The sequence below is a fragment of the Medicago sativa genome, chromosome 2, assembly GCF_051527215.1.
Source record: "Medicago sativa cultivar Bolivia chromosome 2, Bolivia_mono, whole genome shotgun sequence".
Lineage (NCBI taxonomy): Eukaryota > Viridiplantae > Streptophyta > Magnoliopsida > Fabales > Fabaceae > Medicago > Medicago sativa.
In genome coordinates this window covers 23411438-23427505 of record NC_140750.1, presented here as the reverse complement: position 1 = coordinate 23427505, position 16068 = coordinate 23411438, and the positions used below count along the sequence as shown (strand labels likewise).

The 16068-nt window shown below is 31.1% G+C and overlaps 1 protein-coding gene, 1 long non-coding RNA gene and 1 pseudogene across 2 annotated transcripts; all 3 read left to right on the top strand.

Moving 5' to 3' along the window:
* Positions 1-1368: 1368 nt before the first annotated feature.
* On the top strand, positions 1369-4147 carry LOC146945640 (uncharacterized). The gene is made up of 2 exons (XR_015026451.1): positions 1369-1617; positions 3855-4147. It is a non-coding gene; the product is annotated as an uncharacterized LOC146945640 (long non-coding RNA).
* Positions 4148-6846: 2699 nt separating this feature from the next.
* On the top strand, positions 6847-7652 carry LOC146945639 (uncharacterized; annotated as a pseudogene).
* Positions 7653-7660: 8 nt separating this feature from the next.
* On the top strand, positions 7661-10676 carry LOC146945638 (uncharacterized). The gene is made up of 4 exons (XM_085743950.1): positions 7661-8151; positions 8931-9089; positions 9174-9598; positions 9787-10676. Exons 1-4 carry the CDS (start codon positions 7872-7874, stop codon positions 10408-10410), a joined length of 1488 nt encoding a protein of 495 aa, XP_085600076.1. The 5' UTR covers positions 7661-7871; the 3' UTR covers positions 10411-10676.
* The last annotated feature ends 5392 nt before the right edge of the window (positions 10677-16068 follow it).

The following is a 16068-nucleotide window of genomic DNA, read 5'->3' as shown; positions in this document are numbered from 1 at the left end:
ATCGGAGGTCGAGAGGTGGTGGAAGCTGAATGATCTTTCTGATACGAGCTTTTCGGATGTGGCTCAACTTTGGTGTTGGGGACTGGGAGTTTAATTTTGAGGAGTGTTCTTCGGGGGTGAGTAGTGACGATGGGTGGTGTTGGATATCGTTTTTCAATGGTCGTTTTCGTGAAGGTGTCTGTTTTAGGTGGTGACGTGCTTTTTGGTGAGAGTTGTACTCAGGGTGTTTATTTTTTGGTGTTCCGCCTATATACGGCTCATCTAGTTTGTATTTTCTGTTTCACCGGTCTCTATTCGTCTTGAGCAGGGATCTGGTTGTTAAATAAAAATTTTTGTTAAAAAATATGCGTAAATTACGAATGAAAAACTTATAAAGAAAAAGTCAGGATATCTCAGTCTATATGAGTTGAGAAGCTAAAAGTGATTTTATTGCATGGAGATTAAATATTCTTTTTTTTTTGTCTAGTTTAGTGGATTGAGCTCATACATATTAAACGTGTAGAGGCGGGGTATCCAGAGTTTGAACTCCAGCCCTTACATATATTATGCATTGTTTCTATCAACTGAGTTAAACTCACTGGGACGGAGGTCCAATATTCTATACCAACTAACAAACTATTTCTCCCTTTGCAAACCTATCACTATGTTTTTGTAAAAAAATAAAAACTAGCATTTCTCAATAATAAAATAATGAAAGTCGATGGATGCCGTATCGAAATTGGCAATTCGTTTCCAATATTTGCAATCTTTCCTCTTTTTTTTTGTATTGTCTAGCATTTGAACATTTCTAAATGTCTAACTTGTATAGATAAAAAAAAAAAAAAACAAGGCAGAGAAATTCCTTAAGACCAAAACATATCATTTCCTAAGTATTTGCAAAAGAATTGTACTACAAACTTGGTAGATCAGATGAGGGTTTGTATTTAAAAAAAGAAGAAGAAGAAGTTAAACTAAATCACCAAAATTGATACCCAAGGGAAGTCAAACCTCATACGTCTTAAGGTCTCAAGCTAACAAAACAGGTTATAAAAATGAAGGGTACAACTTGACATTGTAATAGAGTTCAAAAACAGTTATAAAAATGTCGGCATCATAGTTATTAATAAAAATTTCTCATTCACCAAATTTTTTTATAAAGAAAAACAAGAAGGGTAGTATTGCAATTTAAACACTAATAATTTAAATCATTTTGACTCGGCTCATGGCATTAAAACCTCAACTAATTAATTCTATTTCGCGTGGTCTCTAAAATGCTTAAATGAATTTGGCCAAAACTTACCATTGAATTACATGGTACATTACTTTGTATAATGCAGCAAGCATTCTAGGGTTATAAATACATTATTATCTAGCTCGTTTTGCTTAAACATAATATTTGTATTAGCATAAAAAAAAAATACAAAAATGAGTTCAACAAATAATGGTATGAGCTATTCGGAAGATCCTCCTACAAATACGAATTCGAATGATGCTAAGAAAAATGAAGTCTCGGACCAAATGAAACATATGAGCTATTCGGATCCTCCTCCTGAGGCAAATTCTAGTTCTCAAAAAACTAAGACACTAAGTACTCAAGATGCTATGTCTTATAGCAACTATAAATGATGAGGCCAACAGGTATTTGATTTTTCTCTCCAATATATATATATATATATATATATATATATATATATATATATATATATTAGAGCTCTGTATGATATGCACACGTAAAATTATCTTGAATAATGCACAAATGTGTTTTTTATTATTGAATCATTAAGTTAAGTTTCATCATATATCTCATTTAATCTCATGGTACAATTTATTGATCAAATAGTAAAAACTAACTTATGCATGATGGAATACTTATCTCAATTATTAACCATATAATATTGAATTTATATTTTGGATGTTTTAAATTTTTTAAAAAGTTTTAACTTAAAAATATAAAAAAATAATGATTTTGAAGTAGCAATATCTAAGTTAGGATTCATGTGTTACTAACAGATTTCATTTGTGTTAACAAATTAATCACTGTAAATTTATCTCTAAAATATTTGATTTTGAATAAACATAAGATCATCTAAATATTTGATTTTGAATAAACTTAACAAATTAACTACTGTAAATTTAACTTAGGTTTAAGAACTTATAACTTGTTATATTGAACTCAAATTTTATTTGTTTGGAAAATTTGATTTTGAATAAACATAAGATCATCTAAATATTTAATTTTGAATAAACTTAACAAATTAACTACTGTAAATTTAACTTAGGTTTAAGAACTTATAACTTGTTATATTGAACTCAAATTTTATTTGTTTGGAAAAAATGCATTTGTTTTGATTTTAAATTAACCGAAAAAATTGATAGGGTAAAATCAATTCACCCTACTAAATTTTTTAAATTTAATTTGTAAAAAGTTTTACACTTGAGTAAATCACAAACTAATATGTTTAGAAAAATTATGATTAAAGTTAAAATGTTTTTAACAAATTGAGGATTATGGTTTGATGATATAAAAAGCATTTACATTGACAATATATCTTACTTGAATCTAGTTGTTTACATTTATTTCATGTAGGGGTGTTCAAATCAAAACCGATCCAAAATAAAACCGCAAACCGATCCAAGAAAACCGAATATTTTTGGATGTGTTTGGATGTTGTTTTGTAAAAACCACTAGGATCGGATCGAATTTTGGATCATTTTTTCAAAATTAAACCAAATGAACCGAACCGCAAAAGTAAATATTAACACTTATTTATTCTTTTAATAGTATTATATATTGAATTGTTATGTTTCTTGTTGGATTTTAATCTTATATATTGCACTAATTTAATCAATATTATTATAGCTTCATATGTTTAAAAAATAATCGATAATTTTCATATTGTAATTTTAACTTTTTAATATATTTTGTATCAAACCTATTATTTTACCGTGTTTATGTAATATTAATATTAATAAAAAAATTATATTCTTCGAAAAAGTAAATAAAAAACATATATTTTGCATTTTGGATATCCAAAAACCTATCCAAATTAAACCGTGTATATTTGGATCAGATTGGTTCAATTTTTTTTTAGAATAGTCATCCAAACCGAACCGAACTGCATATGATTTTTATTTTAAATCGGATGACATTTTACCTCAAAACCGATCTAAACCGCACCGTAAACACCCCCAATTCCATGTGGTTTCCACACATTAATATCAAGTATTTTTAGGAGTTAAATGAATTAGACATCAGACCATGATGTTCTTCAATGTTAGTTAATCCAATAAGGGACTGTAAGTTTAAGATTATCTAAAAAATCATTTTTGATATTTTAGTGCTCATTCGTTATGATAAGTGATTTTGATATAAATGATTTAGTGTTTTTTTTTTATTAAATAAAAGTGTCAATTTGTGTTTTTTAAAATTATAAAATGAGATTTTTTATTCTCACCTTTTGATTGAAAATTATATTTTTAAATTAAATAAAATAGTTTTTAGGATAAAAATCATTTTTTTTAACAAAATAGTAAAATAAAAAAGATACACACAAATATAACTTGAAGATCTGAAATATATTTGTTTTCATTAATTTTAAAGAAACGGCCTAAACTTGATTTGTTTAATCAAAGAGTAATCATATGTTCACGGACCCAGTTATAATTTTTATTTTTTTAAAAAGCTGAGGAACCTAATAAAAATACAAAGACTCAACTATACGGTTTTTTTATTAGTTCAAGTATTCATAATGTTTTTTCGTTTGAAAAATGATTTAAAAAATTTCAACTAATTTTAGGACTGTCTCATTATATTTAATTATTAAACCATTATATTTTGCATTGAGTTATTTATCATAATTTCAAAAAAATTGCAGGATTGCTGGTGGAAATTTCACATGGGATGAAAATTTACAGAAGCAGCAAATTCTACTGTTTGTTTAAGATTCATTGTTTGTTTGTTTGTTTGTTCTATTATGATATTAATTCAGGTTGTTAGTTAGTTAGTTTGTTAATAAGAATTATTTTCTATTTTCAGTTTGTTGCAACTATTATGGGTGTATAAATAAGACTCAATGTATTGATCAAAATGTGTATGGGTGTATAAATAAGACTCAATGTATTTATCAAAGTGTGTATTTAAATAAAATTTGAGAAATCATTTGGTCTATTTTCTATGTCCTAAACCAATTTCATTATATAATCCTCTCTTTTGTGAGTGATAGTAGAATCAGTGTGTGATTCATGCAAGTGAGAGCTTGTTCCAGCGAATTGGTATTAGTGAGCAAGGTTTCTTTCTTGGGAACATTCTCTTTGATGCGATCATGGGTTCATCAAATACCCATTTTACTGCAAATCTTTCAATTCTTAAGGGGAAGGTGTTAGTGTACATAACTCAATACTTTGTAAATTTACACTTGAGTAATGGGAAGATTTGCAGGAAGAGAGAAAGATTAGAAGTTTCTTCTATTTTGGACACGATTTTGCTCATCTACTCTGTTGTGTTCTTTGTAGTCGTAGAAGCTGTTTGGTAGTGGTTATTATTATTATTATTATTATTATTATATAAAACCCAACTTTGTTAGTTTGATATGTTCTTAAGACTTTTTAGTTTCACATGTTTGTAAGACTTGTTAATTTGATAATATAATCTTTTTTTGAGGGAATTTGATAATATAATTGAAATTTTCTTTTATTTTGCTTTAAATATTGTGTGGTGCATATAAAAAACAGTGTAAAATTTTTGTTATCAAAAAAATATTTAATTTACACAAAATATTATTTGTAAAAGAAAAAGAAGCAGAATTTTAGCAACGGATAGTCTGGTCCTATACCAACTGATTATTTGTTAAACCAATAGATTACGTGGTGGCTAAAACTATTAAATCTCTTATTTATAAATGTTAACCCGTCAAGCTATCCTTAACCCTAATTAAACCCTAATTTTAATCTCAAAATTTCCCTTCTTTCTCCACGCAAAGCTTAGCTCAGATGGGCTATCCTTAATCCTAATTAAACCCTAATTTTAATCTCAAAATTTCCCTCCTTTCTCCACGCAATTAATCTAAAAAATCTTTATTCAAAAAAGCCTTTGCAGGGATTCGAACCCACGCAATTAATCTAAAAAAATCTTTATTCAAAAAAGCCTTTGCAGGGATTCGAACCCGAGTCAACAATTTCACAACTAAGCCATCGACAATTTTCTTAATTTAATTTTGCTTCCATTAATTGATATCCAATTTCAATCGCCCTTTTAAACAAATCATTAAATCTCTTATCTCTTATTTATAAATGTTAACCCGTCCAGCTATCCTTAACTCTTATTAAACCCAAATTTTAATCTCAAAATTTTCCTCCTTTCTCCACGCAATTAATCTAAAAAAATCCTTATTGAAAAAAGCCTTTGCAGGGATTCGAACCCGAGTCTTAATGACTTCTTCTCAACAATTTGACACTGACAATTTTCTCTTACTTATAAATCTTAACCCGTCTCGCAAAATTAAACCTAATTTTAACCTAATTCTCTCGCCTAATTTCCCTCAACACTTTTGCATTTAATGTTTATCTACAGTCAAATTATGTTTCTAATTTCATGCGAAAATAATTAAGTCCTTTTTTTTTCTCTTATTTATAAATCTTAACCCGTCTCGCAAAATTAAACCTAATTTTAACCTAATTCTCTCGCCTAATTTCCCTCCACACTTTTGCATTTAATGTTTATCTACAATCAAATTATGTTTCTAATTTCATGCGAAAATTAATTCCTATTTTTTCTCTTACTTATAAATCTTAACCCGTCTCGCAAAATTAAACCTAATTTTAACTTAATTCTCTTGCCTAATTTCGCTCCACACTTTTGCATTTAATGTCAAATATTTACTTTCTAAAATATTATGTTATGTTACAGTACCAAGGACGATGTTATGGAAATATTATGTTATGGTACAGTACCAACGTATATATATGCTTCTTAATATTTTGACCTTCAACTAAACTATTTTGTTACCTATTACCGTCAAATATTACCTTACGCACGGGTCAATGGTCTAGTGGGTGTAAAAAGTTGTTGCTATAGCTTCGAAATTTTTTCCAATGCCCTAATTTTCAGATGGTATAGGCTATTTGGACGGCATTTTACCGTTGGTATAAGCTAATTATTGTTGATGGCAGCAAATGCCCGTTGGTATAGGTTTTATGTTCTATACCAACGGTTTTTGCCGTTGCTGTATGGCAAACTTCTTGTAGTTAAGGTATGTTCCTACAGTTTTGCACATAAATGGGTCGATTAAAATTTTTATTAGGAGCTATTGTCCTATCCATGATAACCGTGTGTATAAATTTTGGTGGTATAAATTTTTGTTGTGCATCATCACTTGCTTCAACCAACTCTTAAGCTGTGCTCTATACTTTTATATTATAGTCTTTGTTTCTCTTTCTCACTCCTCACAAATGTCTTGACAATTTATTAGTTTCTATAGTCTGATAAGGGACTCATGTAACTCTAATTTAGATTGACAAAATATTTTAGCCCTACATATTTTCAAAAAAAAATTCATTCTAAATATTGACCAAGCAAGACTTACTATTATACAATAAAGCTGGAGTATATAAATGAAGATTCTCTGTTTACTTTAAAGAAAAATGAAGATAACCTTAAATGCTCTATAAAAAATTGGTAATGATGTCTCCATGTAAGGAGGAAGGAATCTTTGTCATTAAGAATCATATTCTTGAGGCCAGCAATAGAACATATTTCAATGATTAAAATAAATTTATTAAGGGCATTCAATTTTTTTTATTAAGACACGCACCAACTCCATCTCCATTATTCACACCTTCTACAGTTCTACGAAGGGGATAGCAAAAAAACAAACAAAAGTCACAAAAGAACAAAAGCACCATGTGCAAACATATGCAAACGGCCAACATGCCCTACCACTCCCTACAAGAGCAAAAAACATCAAGTCATCAACAATTTCCTATGGACACAACGAAGTATGGACACAACGATCGTTGAAGGGAGATCCATTTCAAAGCCACCATACTTCGATGGTACAACAAATTGTACTGAGTGGAAGAACCGTATAAAGATATTCATACAATCCGTTGACTTTGATCTTTGGCTTGTGATTAAGAATGGACCGAAAATTCCCAAAATAATGATAGATGGTGAAGAATCGGTGAAATCTGAAGATGAATTCAATGGTGAAGATAAGAAGAATATGGAACTAGAAGCAAAAGCCCAAAATATTTTATGTTGTGCATTAAATCCAGATGGTCTTAGAAGAATTTCAAGTTGCCAGACGGCCAAGGAGCTTGACAAGTTAAATGTTTCACACATTCAATTTTGTTCAAAAACTGATTTATGTTTTCTTAGTTGAAATATTTTATCGATTAAAAATTGCAAAATATATATTTTCATTGACAGGGAAGTGACAGCATCTAATGTGAATTCTACACCTCTAGGATCACAACAAACCCCCCCAGCAGCTCTATACGACACTCCTAATCTTGAGTTTTTACAGGAAACAAGTATGGCTCTCCTTCTCTCTCAAAATATTTTGTATTTATTTTTTGGTAGAAGAACTTTTTTTTTTTGGTAGAAATTATTTTGTATTTATGTTACCAAGCAAGTAGCATATCTGCTCGTTAGTTATTATTATTGTTATTATTATTATTATAGTCTCTGTTTTAGGTAATGATCCAAGGAAAAGGTTTCTCAAGCTTTGTGTTCCCGTTCACGAGCATGCTCTAAACGGAAACTGACCAGCAGCCAAGCGCATCTTAGACATAGAGAATAAGCTGAAAAATGTTGCCATAACAAATGGGTGGCATACACTACTGCATATTGCTGCAGGTGCTAACCACATTCACTTTGTGAGGAGTTATTGAAGATGCTTGATGACAATGATATAGCGTTGCAAGACATGAAAGGAAACACTGCTTTTTGCTTTGCTGCTGCAGCTGGAAACATTGAAATTGTTGACTTAATGTTGGATAGGAGCGCACAGTTACCTGTAAAAAGGGGTGGAAAAGGATATACTCCTATTCAGTATGCTGCTTTGCAAGGAAGGTGTAAAACGACATGGCATCTATATGATAAAACCATACATCGTTTTGAAGATGAGGACTGGGATTTATTGTTCTTTGCTTGTATCCACAATGGCATCTACGGTAAGTATTAGTGAAAGTTGAAATTCATTAAAAAAAACTGTCATATAGTGACTGATTTAGAGAGATTGAAATTGTCAATCGGTTGCTAACATTAGAGACTAATAGTTTTGCTACATTATGCAAATTGGTCAGAAATTAATTAGTTTAGCAACTGATTGAGAGACTGATTTAGCGACTAGGTAAATGAAGACTACAACAATTCGGTAACTAAACCGGTCTCTAACTATAGAATTTTGAGTAGTTCATATGGTCTATTGGGCAAAACTGCTTAAAAAAAGGTTTGAAACTTTAACAACAAATGATAATCCTTTCAAGTTCAAGTTTTAATATTAATTGACTTAACAAATGAGACAGTAGCCCAATTGACCAGAGAAAGGTTAAAAGAAAACAAGGCAAACAATTTTTGTTTAAAGGCGAATGTTAGTAGTTAGTTGTTAGATTAATATTTACTTGTTTGTCCGAGTTTGAACTTAGTACCTCCAACTCCTTAACATTTAGCTCAAACCAGTTGAGCTACCAAACTCCTCTAAGGAAAATAAATATTAATGCATTAATACACAACTAATATTAGTTTCCTATTGGCTTTGTCCACTCAACACCGATTAGATCACTGTTTCAGCTATAAGGAAGTTGAGGTCTATTTAAAGGTGGCAAATTCAGTTGTCTTCTAAGTTTTGAGGTACTTGCCATCATCGTTGGTCCACCATAGACAACATGGGATATTTACAGAACTTCTCATTTGCAAAAATATTGATCAATATAATTTTCTCCAATTGTAGACTTAGCTTTAAAAATGGTAAGAGATAGGAATGCACTAGCTTTTGCACGTGATGTGAATAAAGAGACAGCTTTGCATCTCTTGGCTCAAAATCGAATGCCTTTGGATTCCGGTTGTCATTGTCCTGAACATGATCATAATCCCATCATGACCAATCCTGGTAAATCCTTACATTAACTTTTATACTTTTTTAATTCTTTTAAATTGGCTTCATTAACTTAAGTAACCATATCACTTATTGCAGGCATGAAAAATCACGTGGTTTTCCAATTGGTTAAATTTCTTTGGACCATGGTTCTTGAAAAACACTACTCATCAAAGCCGGAGTTAAATGAAATCATTAATGAACCTTCTCAACTAATATTTGATGCTGCAGAAGTTGGAAATTTTGGATTCTTATCAGAGCTTATTAGTGTTTATCCTAGCTTGATATGGGATGTGGATAGCAAAAATCGTACTATATTACACATAGCTGTATTGCATCGGCATGCTAGTATATTCCATCTGGTCCATCAAATAGGGCATATAAAGGGTATCATTGTGACATATGAAAATGATGATGACAGAAACACTTTATTGCACTTGGCTGCAAAATTAGCACCACGAAGTCAACTTGAATTGGTTTCTGGAGCTGCTTTTCAAATGTGCGTCGAGTTACTATGGTTTGAGGTACATGCAATGCAACCCATTTTTATTCATTTTATTGAGAAATTAAAAGCGCGCTACTTCCACTCTTATCCATTCCACTATATAAATAAAACTCTTAATGGAGTATGTGTTTGCCACTGTGTCAATAGCAATATAAAATTTTTACATATCTGTATTTTACTTAACATATATACATTTTCATGTGACAGAAAGTAAAGAAGATAATGTTGCCTGCACAGATAAAGATGAGAAACTCTGAAGGCTTTACTGCACAAGAGCTATTCTCAATTGAGCATGAAACACTAAGAGAAAACGCAGAGTCGTGGATGAAAAAAACTTCCAAGTCTTGCATGCTAATTTCAACTGTCATTGCTACCGGAGTGTTTGCTGCTGCAACTACTTTACCAGGCGGTACCGATGATTCTGGAAAACCACACTATTTGAATAAAACATCATTCTTGGTGTTTGCAATATCAGATGCATCTGCATTCATCTCATCTGCGACCGCGATATTGATTTTCTTGTCTATTCTTGTCTCGCGTTATGGAGAGTATGACTTCTATAAATCACTTCCTTTAAAGCTAATATGTGGATTGGTCGCATTATTTATCTCCGTAACAAGCATGATGGTAGCATTAAGTACTAATTTCTTCATAGTATACTACCATGGTTCGACGTGGGTTCCTGGTTTCATTTCAATATTTTCTTTCCTCCCAATACTTTTGTACATAGGTTTGCAATTTTCTTTGTTTTCAGATATCATTTACTCAACCTACTATTGGAGTACTCTATCTAAGCCTGGTAAAAATATGATTTATGTACTAGAGAAGTAGTGGATTATTATTGTAAGAAAAATGTGTATTGTTATAATAGAAGTTTGATAATAAACTCAAGAAATCAACGGGGCAGCATATAACACTTACAAATAATAACGATCCAATCTCCTAGGTATGGTCGGCCCCGGATTGGTGAAGTACTGAAGTATCCCTTTTTCATGCATTCTTCTCTTGTACAAGTCCTTTGTAACAAATAGCAGTACTCTTATTGTAATATATATGGAATCATTGTTTTTTGTTAAATTAAATTTGTATTATGTTATGGGATTTTTTTAACACACTATTTTAAATGGATGCACGAATCATGGATTACTGAAAAAGAAAATGCAGAAGATAAATAAACAAAGACTTCATATATACTCTTAATAAGAAATATATGAAACTTCATGAACCAGCCATATCACAATCTGAAACCAATCCCAAAAATCAGAAAATAGCAAACACACTGGTATAAGATTTCCAGAATTATAGTAGCAAAGCAGTAACAAACTAGTTCCCACTTCCCAAAATATTTTTTAATATTCACTTTTATTTCGTTTTTGTTCCTTTTTATTAGTGTTATTTTGCAAGAGACGTTCTCTTCCTTCAAGCTTCAAGGAGGTCTTCCTGAAAATTTTATTTGCTCCACCGGAGATTTTCCTTTCTTTTATCTCCTACTCAACATCTTCTTCCTCATTCTTTGATCTTCACCCACTTGTCTTGGTTTATCGGTATGCCAATTTCCACCAATTACAAGGGGAATTGGTGCGAACCAATTTGCAAAAGTACCACGAACCAGTATGCAAGTACCAATTCGTTGTTCGCAACATCTCAAGAGAATTATGTGACGAGTCCTAGACTTCATGAAATAAACTAAGATTATATGATTATTTAAACTTATTCCCTTCTTTTTTTTCTTGAAAATAAGCCGCCGAGAAAAACTCGTGAAAATTGTCAAAAGCTATTTTTTATAAGTTATCTCAAATAGTCTCACAAAAATTATAATTATGTCAATAAATAAACTCAAATAAGACAATCCGAACAGGCTCATGCCAATTTCTTTGTAAACTTCATGTCAAATCCATGGTATATTTCTACAAAATTTCGGTTTCAATTGATCCTTGGGTATTTCGTAATATTTAATTTCCCTACACATTGGCTTCAGAAATAAATAACAGAAACATAAATTGCATATAGGTTTTTATTCATAAACTTTGAAATTTGTTAACAGTTTCTCAATTTTTCTTTGACAATATTTTGATACACGCTGTTGAAATGAGATAACTAAACTACGTTATATAACAATTCTTAAATAATTACTTAAGCAAGTGGATGTGACTGCTTGATATTATTTTCCTTATGAACAAAGCTAACAATTTCATGGGTATTTGCAAAAACAATTGCACTGAAACTTGATAGTAAACTAAATACGATGAATGTTTGATACCCGATGGCACCCGTATGACACGTGTTTGACAACTTAAAAGAAGTGCTCAAATTTTATTTATTTTTTTGCTTCGACATACCTTTAGACACTCCTTAAACACATCTCAAAGTTGTCAAAATTGGGATTTTGCTTCAGATCGAAAGAGAAGAGCAAAATTGACAATCATAATTTTTTTTACTCAACTACTTTTGTAGAACCAATACACGTGACACTGCCATATCACTCTCCGTTAGTCTAATTTAACATCAGAGACTAAAAGTTTGACGGAGAATTTCTTAGGAACTAAAAAATACGATTTTATTTTTTAGGGACGAAAAACGAAACTGTAAATATTTAGGGGTCATTTTCTTAATTAACCTTAGTTTTTGCATGTGTATGTTCGCAAAATTTTTGTTTAACTTGATCCCTTGTTATAATTATTGGCTTGTGAAATGAAGAAAATGACCGTCAAAGATTTGAATATACGTTGCTTATATGTTTCTCTCAATTTTTCCATATTATCTTAACTTAAATAAAACAAACTCAAAACTTAAAGGACCTATCTGAAACCTTAGAAACTTTCTGAAACAAACATGAAACTTAAAGGACCCGGGGAGGTATTTGGCCTTAATTTTACTATTATACAAATTCAATCAATTATCGTATACGGGGACAATTGTTCTCTATTTTTAACAAAGCCTAAAGCAATGGTGAATTTCCGCAAAATATCTGTTTCAATAGATCCTTGGGAATTACAAAATGTTTAGTTTCACTTCACTTTGGCATAAGAAATGAAGAATAGAAACCGTCAAACATTTGATATATGTAAAGTTTATTATCATTACTTTTTTTTTTGACATGATGTTAAGTTCATTATCGTATATGTTCTTACCAGAACATATAACAGGAATTTTATGATCAGGGGTTCATACACGAGATACCCGAGCACGGTGGCGATATGGTCAAATATGATTACCGGAAACAACACTAACACGTCAACACCTAATTTTAAAAATGAAATAATTGAATGTCACGTGTGCAGATGTCGTGTTGGTATTAGACACTAGAGATGTCTTCTATTAGTAATGTCACAACCTTTGACTTAGTAATGGAGAAATTTAATCATGGTCTTTTTTAAACATTAAAACCATAACAGTATATATAGGTGATTCAAAGCAAAAGCAATGATAAATTTCTGCAAAATTTCTGTTTTATTATTATTTCAGATGATCCTTGGGCAGATTGGTTTAAGAAATGAAGAAAAGAAACCGTCAAAGAATTGAAATATCTTGTTTATTATTATATTGCATATATGTTCTTCTTCTCAAGCTCCTCAGAAAGTAACATGAATTTTACAATCTGCAGTTCCTATACGCCATTATCCCAGCACGGTGGTGATTTGGTCAAAGATCTCACTGGTAAATGCAAATTCATAAACTATCTCCGAAATTGTTTACCCCTATTCTTCTTTGAAAGTATTTTGTTACACGCTATTGAAATGAACTATGTCATATTACCAATTCTTCCGAAAAGAAAAATTGTTAACGTGGGCCTTAATTTTTTGTTGAGGGAAAAGATGGACCTTGATATTTATAGTAAAATTGTGGATCTAATAACAATAAAATAATGGGAATAGAAGTAATGTTACTTTTCTGAAAAATGATATTTTATTTGGGATATATTTTTTTTTGCTTTCGCACCGGTTTTCGACCCACCAAAGGTGGGCGACTAATCCGGCTCATGCTTAGAGGCACATTTACTGATAAACTTTCTAGTAGGTCACTCATTCAAAGACTACTCCAAGTCAAACACGCTTAACTGTGGAGTTCTTATGAAATGAGTTACCAAAAAGAAGATACATCTTGTTGATATAGGTAGTACCAAACAATTCTTCTAAACATTCCTTCAACTATGCAGTCTCATACCTACAAGGCCTCAGAATCCCTCTCATTCCGATGTGATTCGGTTCGTCTAGAAGTTGTATGGAGCCGTTCATTGTCGTGCCTTATGCACCGACGACCACTCCCCGCACTCGTCAGCCTTGGGTGTTACAATGGGGATAATCACAGTTGTGATAAACGAGAGACAGAGACACAAGTTTAATGTTGGATATGGTGAGATAACATTGATGGGAGAGAGATCTAGACAGAAAGTCGATATGGAAAATGAGGGTGGTGAACGGTGTTGTGTGATGTTAACCGATGTGATGATGACATGGTAATGGACGATGGTGAACGAAGTTGAAGATAGAGGGTGGTGGACGGTGACTAGGAATGAAAGAGAGATAGAGTCGTTGCTGAGAGAAGTGTTGTGAATTCGAATCAAAACTCACACCAATAAACTATGATGTGTGTAGCAAGAGTCAGAGACAACCAATAACCAAAAACAATCGTAAGTGATAGTAACAATGTAAAGTAAAACCACAATTGAAACAAAGAAAAACAAGATAAAAGAGTAGTAGAAAAGAGGAACAACAACTATACCAAGTCTCGGGCTTGAACTCTTGTTAAAATGATTAGCCAAAAAATGGAGGCATCGTATATTGAGATAGACCTTTGAGAAGAAAAATGATAATATTTGATTAAAATTTGCAAAATAATAATAAAGGTCCGTCCACCATTATTTATTTTTTTTTAAAAAAAGGCTAAAATGGAATTTATATTACCAAATCAAAGTGTTCTCCCTAGTACAAGGTGTACCAGGAAAGAAACAGAGTCACAAACATATGTACAGAGAAAAAACAGTAAAACCGATCGAAACAAGGAAAACAGAGAAAGAAAACATTAACCAATGCCCAAAAGAAAGTGACTTAATCTTATCAACCAACTGATTTGTCGAACAAACTTTGCCATTGAATATCTTGTTGTTTCTTTCTTTCCATATTTCCCACACCTTAGCATACCATATCACGTGCATAATGGAATGCTGCACCTACCATTATTAAAATAATTCATTGAAAATTGTAGTAAAAAAAGAACCTTTATACTATAGTTTTTTTTTTTTTTTGAACCTTTGTATTATAGTTAAAGATCACATTTTACGTCTCCGTGAACATAGTTCACTTAACAAGGAGATGTTATATGCAAGGGCCGGGATTTGAACCAGGACACCTCACTTATTCACCTTGAAAAAAATGAATTCTAGCCACTAATAAAAAAATCACATTTTCTCTTGATCCAATAAAAAATCTCATTTTCATGTATAAATTACGAATAAAAGCGTTATAAAAAATGCCCAGATATCTCAGTCTATATGAGTTAAGAAGCTAAAAGGTTATTTTATTGGAGGTCCAATATTCTATTCCAACTAACAATTTATTTCTCCCCTTCTTTGAAAGTAAAATAAATTTCACCCTGTACCAAAAAAAAAAAATAAATAAATAAATAAATTTCTCCCTTCGCAAACCAATCACTAGGTTTTTGTAAAAAAAGAAAAATATCACTAGCATTTCTCAATAATATAAGAGAGAAAGTCGATGGATGCTGTATCGAAATTGGCAATTTCTTCCAATAGTTTTTTTCCTTACGTAGAATACGTGCAAAATCTCTGCAATCTTTTCCTTATTTTATTTTTTTATTTTTTTTGTATTTTTCTTTTTTATTTTTTGTATTGTCTAACATTTGAACATTTCAAAATGGCTAAACTTGTAATCGATAAACATAATTAAAAAAGCCAGAGAAATTCCTTATGAGCAAAATGGAAAATTTCCTAAGTATTTGGAAAAGAATTGTACTACAAACTTGGTAGACCAAATGAAGGGTTTTTTTTCAAAAAAAAAAAAAAAAGAAGTTAAATTAGTCTACCAAAATTGACATCGGATGGAAAGACAAACTTGAGACCTACTTAAGATGACCTCACTCTAAGGTCTCAAGCCAACACCACCCGTTATAAAACTGAAGGGTTATTAATAAAAATGAAGGGTAGAACTTGACTTTGTAATAGAGTTCAAAAACAAGAAATGTCATTTTTTATAGCTATTAATAAAAATTTCTCATTCACCAATTTTTTTATAATGAAAAAAAAAACAAGAAATGTAACATTGCAATTTAAACACTAATTATTTAAATCATTTTGACTCAGCTCATTGCATTAAATCCACAACTAAACTCTTACGTGTGGTCTCTAAAATGCTTAAATGAATTTGGCCAAAACTTACCATGAATTACATGGTACATTACTTTTGTATAATGCAGCAAGCATTCTAATGTTATAAATACATTGTTATCTACCTCGTTTTGCTTAAACATAAT

Coding starts and splice junctions, on each gene's coding strand:
- LOC146945638 (XM_085743950.1), top strand. CDS start 7,872: ATGCTTGATGACAATGATATAGCGTTGCAAGACATGAAAGGAAACACT. Junction 8,152..8,930: donor TATCCACAATGGCATCTACG/GTAAGTATTAGT, acceptor CTCCAATTGTAG/ACTTAGCTTTAAAAATGGTA. Junction 9,599..9,786: donor TCGAGTTACTATGGTTTGAG/GTACATGCAATG, acceptor TTCATGTGACAG/AAAGTAAAGAAGATAATGTT.